The sequence below is a fragment of the Scardinius erythrophthalmus genome (assembly GCF_964197995.2).
Source record: "Scardinius erythrophthalmus genome assembly, chromosome: 14".
In the NCBI taxonomy this organism is placed as follows: Eukaryota; Metazoa; Chordata; class Actinopteri; order Cypriniformes; family Leuciscidae; genus Scardinius; species Scardinius erythrophthalmus.
In genome coordinates, this window is record NC_138234.1 from 2,702,584 (window position 1) to 2,723,353 (window position 20,770).

General features: G+C 37.5%; 1 protein-coding gene across 5 annotated transcripts in view; it reads right to left on the reverse strand.

Annotated features, from left to right (window-relative positions):
* Window positions 1-5,147: 5,147 nt before the first annotated feature.
* The window catches only part of LOC308701497 (uncharacterized protein), a 49,442-nt gene continuing 33,819 nt past the window's right edge, over window positions 5,148-20,770 (reverse strand). For all 5 annotated transcript variants that reach the window (XM_081383818.1, XM_081383817.1, XM_081383815.1 and 2 more), the window contains 2 exons: window positions 9,752-11,038; window positions 5,148-9,396 (listed from right to left, as the gene is read on the reverse strand). In XM_081383818.1, the coding sequence (XP_081239944.1) occupies window positions 7,511-9,396; window positions 9,752-11,038 (3,173 nt within the window). In that variant the 3' untranslated portion in view covers window positions 5,148-7,510. The remainder of the gene's footprint in view (window positions 9,397-9,751; window positions 11,039-20,770) is intronic.

Below are 20,770 nucleotides of genomic sequence, written 5' to 3' on the forward strand. Positions count from 1 at the left end.
GCCCCTGCTGCCAGAAAATTACCGTTTTTTTACAGGTTTTTTTTTTTACAATGTACTTTAGAGTCGGTCTAAACCAGCGCTATAGGAACTATCTGTTAGTGTTCGCTTATTGGCCGAACACACGCGAGACACCAGCACACGCCATTTAAACACACAGATTACAGCCTATATATTTACTCCAGAAACTAACTCTACGAACATGTACAAGTGTGATAGATGAAGCTCTTAACCTTTACACTGAGGAGAAAATCCAACGCAACTTTGAGGAGATCAAGAGAAACACGATCATGTATTTAATGTATTATGCAGCAACACTGGACATCAAACACACGGCATACGCTAATAACTGTTCATTACTGTCTTGCATGGCAGCTCTAATAACGTATTACAGGAGTGTTATAAAGATAGTAAAGTAATGAACACAGAGAATGCAGGCGCTGTGTGGCTCAGTCGTTCTCAGCGCCGTCAAAATAAAAGTGACAACAAGTTTTAGAGTTCCGACTGGCGGTTTGATTGGAAATACAACCAGGAAAATGTTCTTAAAGGTGCTGTAAGCGATGTCACACGGTTTTTAGGCCAAAACTTTTTTTGTCACATACAGCAAACATCTCCTCACTATCCGCTAGCCGCCTGTCCCCTGAACACACTGTAAAAAAACGCGGTCTCTGTAGACACCCCAGGCTCCACAAACGGCAAGAAAAACAAACTGTGCTAACCCACACCATGAAACATAACAGACTGTTCCATCCAATAACCGACAAGAAGGATTTGGGGGGTTAGTGTGAGGAGGAGGGAGGGTCTAGCTAGCCTCCGTTTTGTTTTGTTTTACAATACTTTGAACGTCAACAAGAAGTGACGTCACCCAACATCACTCAGAGCAGCTTTAAGGGAACCATTAGTTCTCAGGGAAACACCCTGGTCTGCAGACAACAGCACATGTGTGAGTGACTTGAACGCTTGAAAATAAAGTCCATTAGACAATGTCCACACGGAGAATGCATCTCTCTGCGCTCACTAGCAAAAGAGTAAGCTTAGTTCGACAGGCTCGTGGAACAAAACTGAGCGGAACGCGGAAAATGAAGTATTCAAGTAATCCTGAAGACCTTGATTAGCTGGTTTAGGCGTTTAATTAGAGAGCTCTGCAGGGCTGCTGCTCTCCAGGAACTGAGTCTGACACCCATGATCTATAGCCTTCATTAATAATAATAATAATAATAAACAGGCTAACTACCACAAATCAACAGAGATAAGTGGAATCATGATTATAGTTAAATAAGATAAAAGACACATCTAATATGACCAATTACATTTATTTTCATATTAAATATCACAATGTGTCATTCACTTTCAAATGTGACAATTTATCATTTATAATTAATAACGAATTTATATTATAAATACACATAGATGTAGCTATTATATGCACATGTATATTTATTTAATTCAGGTGTCGTCTGTGTTTGATGACGTTGCAGGTTGACAACGCATTATGTCGAGTGAACCAAGTTTGAAACTAAATATATAAAAACTTTTCACAAAATAAAATAAAATAATCATTAATTAATCTAATACAAATGAAGCTCTTTGAAACTTTGAAAACGATATTCAAATAAAAACCCTTGAAAAAGGGTAAAAGTAGCCTATAGATACAGAGATTTGATGTGTATTAAAAAGGTTTAAATGTATAAAAATGTATGTGAGATGTAAACTTTTACAAAGGTTCAATGCCACTTTTAAATGTAAATGTCAGAGTGCAGAAAAATATCATTTAATAAACTTAAAGTAAACAATTGCCTTCTTTTGACTTATATTTCATAAATACTTCATAAATCATTGAGGAAACGTTGCTGCATATATTTCTATGTAATTTGATTCTTACCTGAACTTGAAGCCATTTCAACACCAACACCTTTGAAATCAACATCGACAGAAAAACCAGATAAAAATGTAGAAATTTCACCATAAATCCATGTAATTAAACTCTACTGTTTCACAGTCAACACATGGCTTTTTGCCCGGGGTAAAGCAAGGAAAAATAAACCTAAAACCTCAAGGTGACGTAATGGATGACACTCGTCTCTTCGTGGAGGTGGAAAAACAAGTTCTTTATGAACCGCAGGATTTCTTGTTTAAAGGTTTAAATGTGAAAGAAAATGCATGAGAGTCGGCTGTTTTTGAGTTTTAATTTAAAATGTTAGAAAAGTACGTTTACAACTTAATATATGAATATATATAGAAGTAATGCATTGAATAATTTACATTTAGTGTGTTTAAACATGAATATGTTTATGAATATTTACAAAGAGAATTTCAATGCTGACAAAGCATTTTCAGTAACAACTTTTGGATTTGAAATAAAAATAAGGAATAAAAGAGGTTTAGTGTCCTTGTGTAATTCAGAATTAACTTTAATTCTAAAGTTTGTGTTGTTATATAACTGTGTCTTTAAGGCAAGACACTACAGACAAAAACAGTTTTTTCATAATTGTCAATTTTGGGATTTTTGGCTTTATTTTTCAGACTAGTGGAAAGAAAACATCCTAAATACACGTTTAAGTGTATCTTTTATAGCCCTTTATCTATTTGCATCTGTAGATTTCAATTACAGTATGTGTCTTTAAAGTCTGTTTTCTCAAAATGACCTTTTCTCTCCACTTCAGCAGCACTTACATATACCAAACTTTAGAGGTTCATTCCTATCAATATTCTGAAGGTTTTTACAGAGGGGTTTGTTCATATAGAATTTAACGTTACCTGATTTTATTCAACATTTTATAAAAAAAAAAAAAAAATGGAAATGTATTTTTTTGATTTATGGAGTGATAAAAAGAGAAATTCAAAATCCCCTCTGTAAAAACCTTTGACTCTAATATGTGAACAACAACAAAAACGAAACAAGACTTTTGTTATAGAAATGTATGCAAATTTGTGAGATAACTCTCATTTACATATTTAAACATAACATTAACATAACAACATTGGATGTACATTATCTGCTTATTACACGGATGCTTGCCACTTCAGTAAATAATAAGACACAAAATATTGATCTGAGTTGAAATATTTTATTAGGTCTATAAACGCAAAGCTTCCACAGAGAGAGCAGTTTCAGCGGCGAAACTAGACAGACATTTAAGAGATACGGTTTACAGTCATAACACTTATTACACAGCATTTCACCACATAAATAATTATGGAGATCTGAGATATTGATTTGAGATTAAACTGTTTTAAAACCGTACCTGTCAGTATCTTATAATCCAACTGTGTACAAAACAATAGTTGGCGGCTGCATTTGTATGAAACGAGAGAGCGAGTCCACGATACTGGATGGCATAATTAAATAAAAAAACTGTACACAAAATATTGACTTGACTGAGTTGTATTATTTTATTAGCTCACCAAATGCAAAACTTCTACGAAGATTTATTTTTTTTTTCCTAGTGAGTGTATATCGCTGCTGACTTAAGTGACGCGGATGAGCCTGTGTTTCTGTTTTCAGAGGTTGTTATCTGTGAATAATATAAAGCTGGATGATGCTATTGACCAATCAGAATCAAGTGTTCCACAGAGCCGTGTAATAAAAATATAAACGGTATAAATTAGCCTACTTTTAGTTCAGAATCACAGTTTCTAATCATCTATTATGCATCAACGACAAGTCAAATGCATGCCATGGCAAAATATTCAGCAAGGTCTAGCATTATATGATTTTTATTAACCCAGATGTATTGTTGGAGTGTATGAAATCAAATTTTGTAAGTATTAGACATAATAATACAGCTTTTTAAACTTTTAAAATTAGCCGCATTTTGTTTTGCTACAGAATTTTCGTTCACCATTTCTCCCTTATGTTGTCTGTACATCTTTATTGGTGCTGTGGATAACAGGTTTTGTCATACATGTCTCTGTGTGTATGTGTGTGTGTCTCTGTGTGTGTGTGTGTGTGTGTGTGTCCGACATGACTTACAGTTGTTACAGTTTCACCACTGATGAGAAGAAACCCACTGCCAGACAGGGATTGAGCAGAAGATCAGGACGGTGGTTCAGAGTGACGGTCATAAACCCGGATGTCAACAGCTTCATTCGGTCCATGATGGTGTTTAACTGGAAGATACGCTGAGGGTCAGTTTGCCACCAACCACATTAAGATACGTAAAGCCTTGTCTTCAGACACTGGTTCCCAAACCAGCCCTCAACTTCCCTTCTCTTGCATGTGTTTGTCTATTTTATATTCTTGCACACTTAAGGCTTTCATGGCTGTAAATTGCTGATGCACTGTACTCTGGGTAACAAACACAGTACCAAACTATTTAGAACTGTTTTTAATAGTTTAAATATATTGACTGAATAAAAATATCTTTTGAAAATAACTCAAAATATGGTAGTATTATAATATTACTAACTATAGGTTCATGTCTTCACTAGAGCTTAAACTCATTGAAAGTCATTGGCATGTGCTGGAGGAGACTTTACCATCAATTTTTGGACATTTTCTGCTCCGCGTGAGTAGCTTGTTTTGTGCGGAGAAACTTTTAATGGTGAATGAGTGATCAAATTCAAACACTATCCATCCTAAACAATATGTGAGATTAAAATTAGTGTGTCCCAAAGCATAGTATGTTGAAAAGAGTATGCCAGAAGTCCCTGGATAGTCTACTATTTCTGGTAGATTAAGTAGAGAGGTTAAGTAAAGAGGTTTTGATAATATTAAACAATCTAATAAAAAAAATATATTTAATGTTATTCATGTTATATTTCATCTGCAACAACAGTGTGAACTTTTATAAAGATCTGTTTGGCCATTAACTTTAAAATGCATCATTATACAAAAAATATGAGGAGAGTTCTTCACATGAAACACCCAAAACTGGCTGAACAACATGCTACATCTTTTCTCTCCAATATGATTGGAAATTAAATGAAATATGGAGGATGTAAACTGTGACGATAGGCCAGTTCATGGTGACTGATGCGCGTAACGCAATTTAATGACATGATAGTTTGTCCCAAAACTTGTCTACTCTTCTGCTGCACACTTAAAAGTAAGTACTTTTTCCTCCACGAGGCCAACTGCATCAGCCGATCTAAACCCCTTCTTTCCACGTGTTGGACCAGTTCGAATGAAGAGACAAAAGGCTGAGGCTTTATTCTTTATTGTTTATTGTCTTTATTATTCTTTGTTCTTTATTGTCGATGAGTAGAGAGAACAGAGTAGAAGAAAAGAAGAAGCAGAGAAAGTCTAAAGGTCCTTGCACACTGAGTCAGAAATTTTCGTATGCTTTTTTTAATTCGTCATTCGGCGGCTCTGAATTGTCAAAACACCTGAGGTCGTATTTATTTTTTAACGTGCAAAAATTTCTGACGCAAATTTCTGATTCTGTGTGCAAGAACCTTAAAGGGGTGGTGGTTTAAAATAAGTCCCAGTGTGTGTGTGTGTGTGTGTGTGAAGTTTTAGCTCAAAATACCCCACAGATATTTTTATATAGCATGTTAAAGCTACACTGTGTAATGATTCTTAGCAAAAAACACTTTCAAAAAGAATTTTCTTTCAAAATTATATGTGCTCATTCATGTGTAATTACTTAGACCAACTAATCAAGTATTCTCGTAAGCGTAGAATCTGCCATTCAGAATACACACGAGCGAGTCGCTCAAATGGCGGAAGCCATGTTGCGCCTCCATCTTGAAAATACATTAGCCAAAGAGGGACATACCTGGAAATTCAAGCTTCGCCTTTCGCGCTTTTACACTCAGTGACACCGTGACGAATGCGAGGGGGAGATTACTCGCGACTGCCGGCAGATTTGAAAGCCTGTTGAAGATGGAGGATCACGCCTATTCTCGAGGACATGTAACAGAGTCGCCAAGGAAGTGAAAAAGAGAATTAAAGCTGCGTTTTGTGTCTGTCCCTTTAAATGCAAATGAGCTTTTGTCACAGAGGGCGGAGCTTCAACAGCTTGTGTCCTTTTACCTCACGATACAGAAAAATAAAATAGAGAAATAGGAGAATAGTACATTAGTACATTTTGTGATGCACATACATCAAGTGTTATTATACCAAAGCAAAAGCTACAGAAAATGACTGCTTCACAACATCTTCCTGTGACGTTAAAAACCTTTGAGTGGAGACATTCTCTTATCTCTTACTTATGAAGACCTACCCACTGAGACCACACAATCATAATAAATAAACAACAAAAGCAAGTATTGCCACAGCTATAAAAATAAGTAGTATTATAAATGATTAAAGGGGCTATATGCAACTTTTCCCCCAAAATAAACGTAACAATAGCCTTTTTATTTGACCATGTATGACTCAAACATCTCCCGATGAGCATACTGACACCTTGTCAGCTCACAGTGGGTGCACCTATAAGCCTGTATCCTATTTTTCCTATTTTCTGTCGGGTCGGATTTTTCGCGCGCTGTATACAATATACAATATATCTTTCCAATATACACTCTGCTCGTTTTTTAACTGTAGAGTGAAGGGTGTAAGTTCTTACAGTTCAAAAACAATGTTTTATGTTTTAGAATTTAGTCTCACTTCAACTAAAGTTATATTGTAATAATAAATAATTATTTTTCCAATACCTTTCATGCAAAGAGAGAAGCTCAAAGAGTGGTTCAAACAGGATAGGTCAATACTTCTAAAAGAGGTTTTGCGGCCTTCATATTCACATATGGCCAAACAGTAACAGAAGTTACAGGGGGCCCTCGTAGTTCTTTGTTTAAAATGCCCTGTATAGGCTATGGGACACATATATATTAGAGCAATAAGGACCCAGTTGGGTCACACTTTATATTAAATGGCTTTAGGTACTATGTACTTTCATTGAAATTAATAATTGGACACAATGGACTTATTGTGTACATGCTTTTACATTGTACTTATATTTTGAAAATACCTGCATGTAATTAATGTATGTAATTACATTTGTAATTACACTGTTGACCCTAACCTCACCTGTATCACACCTCAATAGCAGCACGAGTGTTTTACAATACAACATCAACGCAATAAGCACATTGTAACTGTACATAGTACTTAAAGGCACTTAATATAAAGTGGGACCCACATTTGTTTTCATTGTTAATGGGTTTTCTGAACCAAAGTGGATCACATGCATGGCCTTAAACCCCATTCAGGGGTTTCTCTTGATGAGCTAAAACGTAAATGACATTTGTATTCTAAATAAAAGACAGATTGTACTGAATGTCAGCTTGCTTATTTTGCTCACGATTTTAGTCAGTTATTTTGGTATGTTCAACTCAAACCATCAAGTAAATGATATTCAGAGTTTTTATTAAGTTAATAATGTTAAATAATACCGTTTTACTTACTAAACCACTAAATTATTTTTTTAGAGTGTTACAACAAAATGTGTGTGTGTGTGTGTGTAAGCATGCTTAGAATGTATTAAGTGTGATTTAACCCTTTCATTTCTCTGTGTTTGTGTGTTAAGCATGTTCTCCATCGTGATTGTCTTATGGGAATGGGTCATTTTTAGCCCCAAAACAGTTTCCCAAAGCCTTTAATAATAAGATTTAACCCCGATCTATTTTTCTCTTTATATAGTTGTTCAAGCCTCTCTTTGAGCTCCTGAACCTGCTGATCTTTTCTCTCACTGAAATCTTTCAATTCTTTTTCTTGTTTTCTGGATTCCTCTTGATGTTTCTTCTTCATCTTCTCTATTTCCTCTTTATGTTTCTGTTTCATTTCATCACACTCTTTTTCTTCTCTTTCTATTATTTCTCTCTCCTCTCTTTCTCTTCTCCTGATCTCTTCTTCTTGCTCTCGTTTCAGATCTTCCATCATTTTCTTCCATCTCTTTCTCTTCTCCCCTCGTCTCTCTTCATCCTCTTGTTTTCTCCACTTCCACTCCTCTTTTCTCTCTCGCTCCAGCTGCTCATAATCTCTTTTCATTTCATTTCTCTCTTCTTCATATTCTCTCTCTTTTTCTTCTCTCTCTCTTTTCTGTTTTTCTCTCTCCTCCTCTATCATCTGTTCTTCTTCTTCTCTCTCGGCTTCAAATCTCTTTCTCATTTTCTCCAGTTCTTCTTGTTTTTCTCTCAGTTGTTCCTTGTGTCTCTCTTTTATCCCTCTTTCCTCTTTCTCTCGTTCTTTCATCTGTCTTTTCTTCTCTTCCTCCCATTTTCTCTGCTGTCGTTTAATTTCCTCTTGAATCTCTTCATCTTCAGTCTCTTTTATTTTTCTCTTCCATTCTTCTCTCTCTTCCTCTTCTTGTCCCTTCTTCATTTGTTCCTCTAAATCTCTCTTTTTTATCTCCTCTTCCTGTTTTCTTCTTAACTCTGCCATGATGTGTTCCTGCTCAGTTTTCATCTTTTCTTGATCTTGTTTATATTCTTCTTCTCTCATCCTATCTTCTTCTTCTCTTTCTTTTTGCTGTTTTTCACACTGTAATCTCTGATTTTCATTCTCTCTCTCCATCTCTTCAATTGTTTGATCATATTCAGCTCTTCGCTGTTCTTCCTCTTCTGATCGTTCCCGATCCTCCTCCTCCTCTTGTTTCTTCTGGTCTGATTTTTCCTTCTCCTCAAACTCTCTCCTCAGTGTTTCCTCTCTTTCTCTGAACTTGTTCTCCAGCCTCACTCTCTCCTCATCTATCTTTAGTTTCTTCTCCTCCAGTATCTTTCTCATGAGTTTGACTTCCATCTTATATTTGTTTTCTAATTCTTTAACTTGATCCTGATTTTTTCTTTTATTCTCTTCTAGAATTTCTCCTCTCTTTTCAATGGAGATCGCTGCCTCCTCAAACATCTCATTAGTGAAGTATCGGCCCTCATTAGACTTCTTCACCTCTTCTATCATGTTTATCAGCTCAGTAACTTGCGTCCGGTCTTGTGTTTCTGTGTTGTTAAAAGCCAAGAATCTGTTTCCACATTCGCTGATCAGTTTCTTGAGTTCATCATTTCCACTTTTCTCTACATATTGTTTTATTGTTTGTCCTCTCAGAGTATCTCCTCTAGTGAAGAGAACAATGCTGAACTCTGCTGCTTTTGGGCCAAAGATCATCTTTATCATGTCTAAAGTGTCTCTCTCCTCTTGAGTGATTCTTCCCAAACTCAACACAATGATGAACACATGAGGTCCAGGTGCGGACAGTGAAATACACTTCATCATTTCTTTAACCACTTCTGGATATTTTAGTGAGGTGTCAAGGAGTCCTGGAGTATCAACAACAGCTACTGATTTACCATCAACTTTACCAACTCCCTTCTGACAAGTAGTGGTCACCAAACGTTTCCTGGCTTCGCTGTGAAACTCGTTGTTTCCGAGGATTGTGTTTCCTGTGGCACTCTTTCCATTTCCTGTCCTCCCAAACAGCAAGATTCTCAAACATCCTGGATCTGATGGTGAAACTTCATCATCTGAAAAAGACAATTATAGGGTTTAGAGATTAATAACAATTTATTAAATGTGAGACCCAGAGCAACTAGTGTTGAACTTAAACCTAAAATTTAAACTATTTACAACAGTCCATCTCAGTGGTTCTCAACCCTTTTTGGTTCAGCCCCCCCCCCACTCAATCCATTATCCAGGTCAACTACCAACCTATTAATTAAAGTGTAGGTTACTGTCTTCCCTGAATATTCCCTGTTTTTAAAATAATAATAATAATAATAATAAATAGATTAAATATTTTTTTGTGATTTAAAATAAAATAAAATATCAAAAGGATAAACAATGCAGATTTATTTTCACAGCCATATTCATAATTCTGACCTTGAGGGTGTGTGTCTGTATTATGTGTTTCCTCTCTTCTTTTCTTTCGTCTTTCCTCTTGTTTCTGTTTGTTCCATTCCTCTCGTTCTCTCTTCATCTCCTCTCGTATCTTCCTCTCTTGATCCTCAATGTTTTTAATATCTCTTCTATACTGTTCTTCTCTTTCTATATATTCCTCTTCTCTTCTCTTTCTCTCTTCATCTTGATTCTGTCTTTCTTCCTCCATCTTCATCTTCACTCTCTTCATCTCTTCTTCATGTATGAACTGAAGATCTTCTTTCTCTCTCAGTCTTCTTACTCTCTCTCTTTTAAGTTTCTCATAATATTCATCCCATGTTTCCTTGTCTATTTTTCTCCTTCTCTCATCCTCTTCGTCTCTTCTTTGTCTTTCCTCTTGTTTCTGTCTCTCCCATTCCTCTTGTTCTCTCTTCAGCTCATCCTGTATCTTTCTCTTTTGTTCCTCTCTTTCTTTAATGTCTCTTTTGTATCGTTCTTCTCTTTCTCTAAATTCTTCTTCTCTTCTCTTTCTTTGATTTTGTATTTCTTCCTCCATCGTCATCTTAATCCTCTTTTTCTCTTCTTCATGTTTGTTCATCAGTTCTTCTTTCTTTCTGTTCAGTTGCTCCACTTCCTCCATCAGGATCTTCATCTGTTTTTCTTGTATTCCTCTTTCCAACTCTCTGAACATCTTACATGAGTAGTAACTATCTCCGTTTGCTTTCACCATGTCGTCTATCTTCTGCAGTAGATCAGACACCTGTGTTCGGTCTCCAGTCTGATTATTATTGAACACATGGAATCTGTTTCCACATGCATCAATGAGGGATTTAAGTGCAGGTTCAGGATCTCCCAGATACTGTTCAATGGTTTTGCTCTTCAGATCATCTCCTCTAGTGAAGAGCACCATTGTGTACATTAAAGAGTTTTCACCAAACATCTCTTGGATGATCTTCACTGCTGTTGCTTCTTCTTGAGTGAATCGTCCCACTGGTATCAGTAAGAGAAGCACATGTGGTCCAGGCAGGATCATGGAGATGGAGTTGCTTATTTCTCTCTGGATTTCCTCATTAGTAAGTTCAGTATCAAACAGTCCTGGAGTGTCGATCACAGTAACGTTTCTGCCGTTGATTTCATCTGATACTTTCTGACACTCTTTAGTAATAGACTTTTGAGATGTGTCTGATATAAATGCTTCTCTTCCTAAGATGGTGTTTCCAGTTGCACTCTTCCCAACTCCAGTTTTTCCCAGCAGCACAATCCTCAGATCGTCTTCTCTTTCTCTGGAATCTAAAGATAGATCAAATAAAAATTAAAAACAGTATTTTGAATTTTAAGTGAAGATTGTTCATCATCCACGTCATCAGAGAATATTGTGTATAATTTATCCTGAAGCCTCATGTGCTTATTTTATTTTCTTCTGAACTCCGTATGTAATATGTTTTTCTCACATATCTTTGTAAACCTTTGCAGCCGGAGGGTCTGATTATAATTTAACCAACAGTAATTCTGGATTGCGTCCACCAACAAGTAAATAGGAAATAAGCGAATCAGAACACTGCGCGCCAAACCAGCAGTATGTGCGCAAGCGTGAACCACTAGTGTTTCTGTCTCACTCTGGATCTGCCACTGCATCACATTTCTCTCTGCGTGGCGTGGAGTGTCCGTTTTTAAGTCGGCTCTCATGTTAACTGGTTAGAGCTTGTGTTAGAGCACAATGCCTGCGTGACACACACACTTCTCGAGCCGCGCCGAAACCGCGTGCTAGAAATAGAACCGCAAACTACGCCAATTTTTCACGCGACACGCAAGAGTGTTGGAAGTTTTCAGACAAAATAGAAGGCGCAAATACATATTAATAAATTACATTTTGATGCTTGAAAGTCTCTCGGTTTTGACAAATGCATATATAATTGTAATTAAAAAAATAGGCCTAATTATCGATTTTCAAATATTGCCCCTGTCAATAGGCCTACAGAACGAAATATTCTGTAGCCTATTTTGCCGTCAATACTGCCGACGTTGTCTTTGCTGTATCAGGCTATATATATTATGTTTAACATCCAAATGTAGATGGTCGGCGCACAGAGCCACGTACGCAGTCGCAGACAGCACGTGAAGTTCGTGAACACCGAATTCCCTTTTCTTTCTAATCTATTTGTGTTTGAACAGACATGTGCACGAAAAAATAAGCCAGTGTCCGTCTCAACGAGTTTCCCCGTAAACGCAGTCAAAATAAAACGGATGCGTGTCATTACCGGTATTAGATATGTGCATTCGTCTTAAAGGGACAGCACCCAATATACCTGCAGCTGTTTGTGTCACCAAAGTTAATCAAACAACAAAAGAGAAAGAGAAAAATCACGTTTTGTCAAAAGATAACCTGTATTAATACTTAATACAGTTAATTTACCTGAAAAACATAAAGCACTGCTTTATTTCTCATGTATTTGTGTTTTATTGTATTTATATTTGTATTTTGTTTATTAGTTTCTAATCTATGCAGATGCACTAGGCCTACCCTACACAATTACCCCAATCATCCTAGAATTATTAATTCTTTACAAAAAGAGCTATTCAAATCATCAGGTGAAATTGTTTTCAGGAAGTAGCAGTAAAGCAAGAAGAAGAAGTGCAAGATAGTTTTTCTAAATTTCATTTGACTCTATGTGCCTATAGGGGTGGGTTGGGGATGGTGGCATTGTAGTATCTGGATATTTGCCGCGGGACGAGGGCTTCGATTACCTCTCTCTTTTTTGACCATACATGTGTTTGCACCCCTGTTTATGGCAAAGTTGCGCATCAATCTCTTCATTGGACCCTGGTGCATCATCCTATAAATTGCAACCAAGTGGCAAGCCTTTGTGTTTCGATTTTTTTCCCCTCCAAACCAAGATGGCCAAGGGTCAGTCAGACATGCCAAGTTTCTCCAGAATATCCACCCATTCCTTCTATCCTAGGAGACTCTTGTAGGTAAAAAAAATATTGCAGCATCAAGCAATATCTAATGAGTCATATCACAGTAAAATTTTCCAAGTTTTGATTTTAGATTGAGAGAAAACTCTGATTAATCACATGTCCACTGTAGTGGACGTCATGCATGCAATGGCTATATTTCAGCTACAATTCATAATTATAATGTGAATATTGTTTTTGAAATTTAAAACTTAAATTTGACTTTTTCTACTGTAAATAAATGTATTTGTATTATTAGAATGTAATTTTCATTGACATCGAAAAAAGTCATGTGATTACATAATGTATGACACTTGTAATGCATTACTTTACTTGTTAGATCAAAAAGTAATCTGATTTTATAATGCACGTTATTGTAATGCGCTTCTTTACTCATAACATCAAAAAGTAATCTGATTACGTAATGCATGTTACTTTTAATGCGTTTCTTTACTCATAACATCAAAAAGTTATCTGATTACGTAATGCATGTTACTTGTAATGCGTTTCTTTTCTCATAACATCAAAAAGTAATCTGATTACGTAATGCATGTTACTTGTAATGCGTTTCTTTTCTCATAACATCAAAAAGTAATCTGATTACATAATGCATGTTACTTGTAATGCGTTTCTTTACTCGTTACATCAAAAAGTAATCTGATTAGGTAATGCACATTACTTGTAGTTAATTACTTGTTAGATCAAAAAGTAATCTGATTAGGTAATGCATGTTACTTGTAACACATTACTTTACTTGTAACGTCAAAAAAGTAATCTGAATGCGTTATGCATGTTAAATTACTTGTAATGCGTGTTGGTGTTGGGGGTTGGGTTATCATTTCAGATGAGATTGAAAAAACGTATCGCTAGGTTTTCTCAGAGGAGGGCTATGATAGAAATGTGCATGTCCATCTTGGACATAATCAGAATTATCAGCTAATAAGGGTAAATCTCCATACTCTGGTGCACTGGAGGGAGCATCTGAGTGGTTTCCACAGTTGTACCTTGACAGGCTTTAGAAAATTCTAATGGAATCACGTCCTCATGTTCTGATATCAAAGATACGCGAAGTGCAACTTGTATGAAGTTGTATGAAGCCATTGCAATATTTTGCATTTATATTTTTTGTATATATTTTATAGTTTTCACATTATTTGATATAATTGCATTGATTAGTTTGTTAAATTCACATACTTTATCTGTTTGATTATTGTCTTATATTTAATACAGTATATCTTCAGTTTAAACTAACCGCATGCTGTCCACTCAAGTGGACATCTGAAGATCTCTTTGAAAAATTTGTAAAAAAATAAAATAAAAATCAATTCTTGTTTTTCATGCCCTAAGAGCAATAAAAACACATAGGAAAAAAATCCTGACTGAGGTTATCATAATTCATGCATGAAAGGGTTAAAAAAAGCTGTAACCTCCCCCATCTGATCATTGTGAACTTATGTAAAAACAGGTTAAGGTAAAGGCTAGCTACCTCGACAAATCTCTGTTTAATATGTAAACCCTAACAGGGTGATCAGGAATCTGGTGTGAAGCAGAAGCTGACTGTACATTACTTTACTACAATGCAGCTTTTTGCCAAATATAGAAATAAATGGACATGAAATATTAATTTGTTTAAATAATTTATTTATTTTCATTTTATATTATTTGAGTGTAGTTGAGGAGGATATATTTTGTGTGCAATTTTTAGTATGTTTCTCTCTCTTGTCTGTCTCTCTGTCAGGGTTCTGTCACTTCTGTCTATTTCTTGGTTTTGTGACAGAGCCCTGATACTCCTGTTTAGTCTTGTCCATGAGCCTTGTTTCATGTGCATTCATATCATGTTTAGTCTTGTGCTGTGTTGCATGCAGCTTGTGTTTTACACTAGCTGTGTGCTTGCATGTTGTCATGTTTTGTGTGAACACGTGGCTTATGAGTGTTGTCATGTGTTCCTTGTGCCATGTGCTCTTCTGTCCATTGTCTAGCCCCTCCCATCTTGTTACCTGATTATTGATTCATTTGCCCCACCTGTCCTCCCTCGTTACCTGCTTTGTTTGCTCTCCCTATTTATTCTCCCTGTGTTTGCAGTCCTGTGCTGGTCCATTGTTGTATGTACACCTTGTGTTCCCTGCTGTGTGCTCAAGTCAAGTCAAGTCAAGTCAAGTCAAGTCAAGTCATAATTAATAAAAACCCATCCAAAGACCCAACCGTGTCCTCGCTTCATTTCCTCAACCCCAAACCCTGAAACTCTCCATCTGTAATCGCTCACAATTGGAGCTACTAATGAGAAGCGAACTAACAGTGCGTTCAAATCCTCCTGAACTCCTCCAGAGGAAATCGCTCGTGACAGTCTTATCCTGTAGGCATGAGCTGGAGGAAAGCTTTCCTCTTCAATCTCGCACAACATGTGGGCATCCTCACTAAATCCATCACATGCTGACAAAGTCTAATGATAAGGAGGCCACAGAAGGAGGATTCCCACACTGAAAGGTGGTTGATTGAGCGGAGAAACGTTGATTGAGCGAACGCTGGCGTGTTCTGACAGCCGCTGCTCTCCTGCTATCCTTTCTTTTTCGTGACAAATTGTGGACTAATTATGGACTACTTAAGCGTGCAGTTTTAATTTTTGGATCCTAACTCCCTTGAGTCCATCCTGCAGATTTTTTAACGCTGATTTGACTAAATACGGCGCTGTTTATGAACTGTCTCTGTATCCCTTCAGTCAAGTTGTTACCTGCCATACGCGAGCTTTCGCCACTGAAGCAACAGGCTACTTCATCTGTCTTCCGTGAGTAAGGGACCGTTCGGTATTTATGGAAGGGGCCACCGGAGGAAAATAGGGGAGGGTCATGTCTTTTTATTCTTTGTTGAGGGGAGGGTCATCCAACTTTTTTTAGTCTAGGGGGAATATTTCAAAGTGGCTTGTTTGGTGCTATTTTTTTCCATTTAGCTCCATGTTGATCTCGCGTTATCAGCCCCCCTTCGATATCAGATGGGTCTGACCCAACAAAAATCCAGTTTGGCGCTGTTTGACAGTGTGCGCTTCAGTTCGCGCTTAGAAAAAGTGCATCATGTCAGAACAGAATGCCAATGAAATGTTTACCCGGCAAAGCTTTAAAGCACGAGCAAATAATGAATTCTTGTGATTGCGAATAAGTGCACAGTGTCCTGTGAGTGTAACTCTACCGCTGCATTAACATGTGATGTGAATGTACATCGAGTTTTACAGTATTGGGACTGAGGCGCCAGAACTGCAGCTGATAAAATGTGCGCTGTAGCGCAATACTATTTAGTTTCCATTCTTATTTTGTTTCCACGATGTGTAAGATGTAGGGCTACCACATATTTAAATTACTATTAGTATTATTTAAGTTAACATAATAAACAGCGCCGCTGCTCCCACCACGCGCATCACGCGCTGTGCGTAGGGCACCAAGTGCTGAGGGGGCACCAAAAAAAGCCTAATTAAAAAAAAATTATAATGCCGATATTATTTCATTAGCCTACCCATCCCCCCCCCCCCCCCCCGCTTTGGATGGTCCGTGCCGGTTGTTTGCGCGGGCGCCTTTGCGAAGGACGAACGCGAACGAAGTTTGACAGACAGACAGTAGGCAACTTTTTTGGAAATGGCCCCTAAAAGACAGCAGGAGTTAGGATCTGAGAAAAAAAAGAAGAAGAAACTGCGAGATGATGCCCGTGCATCACTTGCAGGTAAGTCCATGTTTAATCATTCTTAAATAAGGGAAATGTTCTGCATGTGCTGCTGCTAACACGCCTCGAACTTGCTGACGTTAATGTTAGCAAACTATGTTATTATAACTTATAACTTCGGTGCAAGCTAAATTGAGATTTTACTGTTAAACACTACCTGTTTTACAAATAACTGACGCCAGCTAGTTGTTACTTTCTTTACTATCTTTCTTTAGATATTGAGCAGTAGTTTATGGTTTATTTTGACGTGACGGTGGTTAATACTTTCTCAGTAACAGTTAACGTTAGCAGTCAGTGCAGTGCACATGGTAGACTAACAATTCCTGTTAAATATATAAAAAATATAAAATGTCAATATAAATGATGTAAAGCAAACAATACTGTTTAATTGTGTGCATTATTGCACCTCATTCTATTATGCTTTTATATTATATTAGATTAGATTAGATTTATCAAATAGTTGATAAATAAGGAATAAAGGGGGAGAACTCCTTGGCTGCCATGCTTTCAGTTTTAAATGTTTATAATTTTTTTCCGTATGAGATTCTTTGTTTGAATATTTTGTCTAATAAATGTAATTTATTCAAAGTGACATTGAATTTGGGAAAAACATGTCTGGATTATTTTGATAGTTTTTTATTTTGCTATTCGGTTTACTGAAGAAAAGTTTGCACTTTAAAATGTGTAGTGAGTGTTGGCTATTCTACATATGTTTACAAAGTCAGCAAAGCTGTGAAGATTTTACTTTCTCTTTTTAGTGTTCTTAAGTTTTATACTGTGGTGCTGCCATTGTGTTATTGGTATTGAGTTATATGTTTGGTAATAAAAAGTTAAACTGGCAAAAACAAACGTTTTTTTTCCCGGGGTCGGGGTGGGGGGCATCATAAAGGAATTATGCTTAGGGCACCAAAATGGCTAGCAGCGGCACTGATAATAAAATACGTAGACCTACACCACAAAAACTAGTTGAGGATAAATTCGTTAAAATTTGGCGATTCCAGTGTTATGGACGTGACATTTGCAGTCAAAACTTGAAATATAAATTCTCAGAAAATGCATTTAATACCAATATTTTGAAACGTCTGAAAGGAGTCAAGACATTAGAAAAATATCAGTCTACACATGCATTTTATAATATGAGGGAAATACACATGTGACGTGACACAAAAAATCTTTTAACTTTTAGGTGTCAAAATATTTTTTAGTAATCTGTGCAAACCCAAAGATATATACCCACCGGATGAATAAAGATCGGCCTCCACAAAACATAAAATATTATTTTTATTTTATTTTTCGTGTTCGCATTTATGTGAAAAAAAAAAAATGTTACGGGCGTGACAGTTCTCTATCACGGACATGACTGCTCTGAAAGCGACTTTAAAAATTTCACAGAGACCTCAAACAGAAAGCACAAAGCCTTTCTTTAAAGTGAATTTCGTTTTATTATTAATTGTATCTTAATTTTAATCAATGTTTCATCAACCAATTTTAATACATAATAAGTAAATACAGTAGAAAATAGATAATCATGACACGGAGGCGCCGGCGAGTGAACTGGACTCTTGTCTCATTAATGAACCGAAACTCAGCGTAAGGTATACTTGCCTCACAGACCTGAGAAATATATAGAAAGCTTGAAATGTCTACTTTTAAACAGAACAATTCAAAACGAAGGAAAACAGACTGCTTTCTGCTTATGAAATGTGCATTTCTGAGAAGATCGCGACGCATCGTCAACTTCATCTTTGCAGTCCACACAGAAAACACTTGTTTATTAATAAACAATTAAAATGTCTCCTTACTATATTTGACATATTAATAATCATTACTTTTGCCGGTTCTTTGTGACAGCTTTTAGATGCTTTATTCGCAGCGCCACCCACATGTTGAACGCGTCACACCGCATCAGCACCGAAAACATGATTTTTTTCAAATCTAAAATCAAAAATCGTGATACGAACCGAATCGTAGGTTTGGTCTATCGTTACAGCCCTAGTAAGATGAGAAAGCAAGAGTTTAACGTTATGGTTTAAAAAAACAACAACAAAAAAAAACAATAGCTATCTGAACATCTTTGCCAAGCGCAAACCAGTACAGAAGTAGGCTAATCAATAAATTATCGGGGAGGGTCATGCCTTTTTTCACAATCATTTTGGAGGGTCATAGAAAAATGTATTGCTGGCGAAGGGAGGGTCATGTCTTTTTTGACAACAGATCTCAAAACTCCTCCGGTGGCCCCTTAAATAAAAAACGAACAGTCCCTAAGTATCCACTTTCTCTAGGATTATCGGTTGCCGGATGCTGGTCTGGTTGATATGGTCTTAGAAAGGGCTGTATCTTCCACATATTTGCACTGTGTTGTAGTTTAGCTGCTCGGTGTGCTGGCTAACGTGGTTTTAAACCTGGCTGGGTACGGGCGACTTTAGGATGATCCTCCTCTTTTTATTGCCTGTAACTTTTTTATCCGCTTTTTATTTTTGCACGCTGTCTCAAGAAACTTTGCTGCCTTTTTGCTGGTGGGGTTTTTATGACATGACTTTCTATTCGTCGTTGGATCTGCATCACCTGAACCCTAAAGTTCGGCCATCGCTGCCCACTAACCTTTATAATCACTGCACTGCTCTTGGTATCGCTCGCCGGCCTCGTTACATACATCGGGGCTCCCACAAACATTGCACTGGGCTCACTACCTCAGTTCCCTCAGTTGACGGATGTATTATCCCCGTTGTCTGGTCTTCTTCTCGTCGGCTGTATGCAAAATCTCGCAGAGAGGGTGGAAATATTAACTTTGCAAATCACCGTTTTCTGGAATATGCCCCACTTGGGGCTCCACCGCCAGTTACAACTTCCTCTGCAACAGTTCAGCCTTCAGTGAAAATGGCCCTAGTAAACGCTAGGTCACTGTCAAATAAAACATTCATTATGAACAACTTCTTCTCATCTTATGCCTTGGATTTTCTGGATTTTCCTGGCTGAAACCTGACGATCTTTCGTCTCTGGGTGAACTATCTCCTCCTGACTGTTCCTTTTACAGCTCTCCCAGGCCAAATGGATCTGGTGGTGGTCTAGCTACAATTTTCAAGAAGTCATTTAAATGTCAACTACTGCCTGTAGATGCCTTTTCTAGTTTTGAGGCACAACTCCTGCACATCGACCTCGATGGTCCTCTAATTTGTATCTTGATTTACAGACCACCCAAAGTTAGCACAACTTTTATTCATGAGCTCTCAGACTTCCTGTCAAATCAAGTGTCACGCTGTGATAGACTGTTGGTTCTGGGGGATTTTAATATCCATGTTTGCTGCCCCTCTAAACCTATGGTTAAAAATTTTATGAATCTCATTGACTCGCTCAGTTTCGCACAGTGTGTCTCTTCTCCCACTCATAACCTGGGCCATACATTAGATCTTATTTTGACTCGCAGTCTCTCCATACATTCATGTGAAGTATTTGATACTGGTATCTCTGATCACTATTCTGTATTATTTGAACCTGCAGTCCCATATGTACAGCCCTTCCTCTCTCAGCCTGTGTGCAGCTCCCGTGTTTTTCATGCCACTACTGCACTACAATCTCTACAATCTTTTCTAATTGTGAGGTCTCTTTGTCACCTGATATGAACACTGACCAGATGGTTCTCGTCTTCAACTCTGCCTGTTCTACTGCATTGGATACTGTTGCTCCCCTGAAGCCTAGAAGGCAACAACCTAAATCTAATTCTCAACCTTGGTTAAATGCCTCTACCCGTGTGCTCAGATGGGAGTGCAGAAGGGCTGAACGCAGGTGGAAAAAGGATGGGCTTCAGGTCTCTTATCAAATTTTAAAAGATTGTCTTGCCTCCTATCAAACGTCGGTCAGTGATGCAAAATCTCAATACTTTTCAAATTTGATTGCCATGAATGCAAACAGGCCAAAAGTTCTTTTTAAAACTATAAACTCAGCCTGATCTCACCTTGATCCATCTGTTCTTAGTAACTACTAGGGATGCAACGGTACACGGTAAAATCCCGGACCGTTCGGTCAGCCCTGCACGGGACAATCTACCCTCGTGTCCCGCGGGACTTCGGTTTTGCCTTTGAGTTCGCGCTGATCCTTTTAGTTTTTGCTTTAGGCGCCATTCACATATCGCGCCTAAAAACGCGTAGAAAACGCTAGGCGCGCCGCGTTCTCCTTTTTCCAAAGCGCTAGGGCGGTTGCGCTCCGGAGGCGTCTGTCGTTGCTAAAGCAACCATCAGCTGCGCTCTGGTTGGTTCTTGTCACGTGACCTACGGTGCGCTTGCGGCATTCTGAAAAGTTGAGAATTTTCTGCTGGGGACATCGTTAGTGCCAACCGGTCTCGCCTTGCACCAGACAGTGTTGATA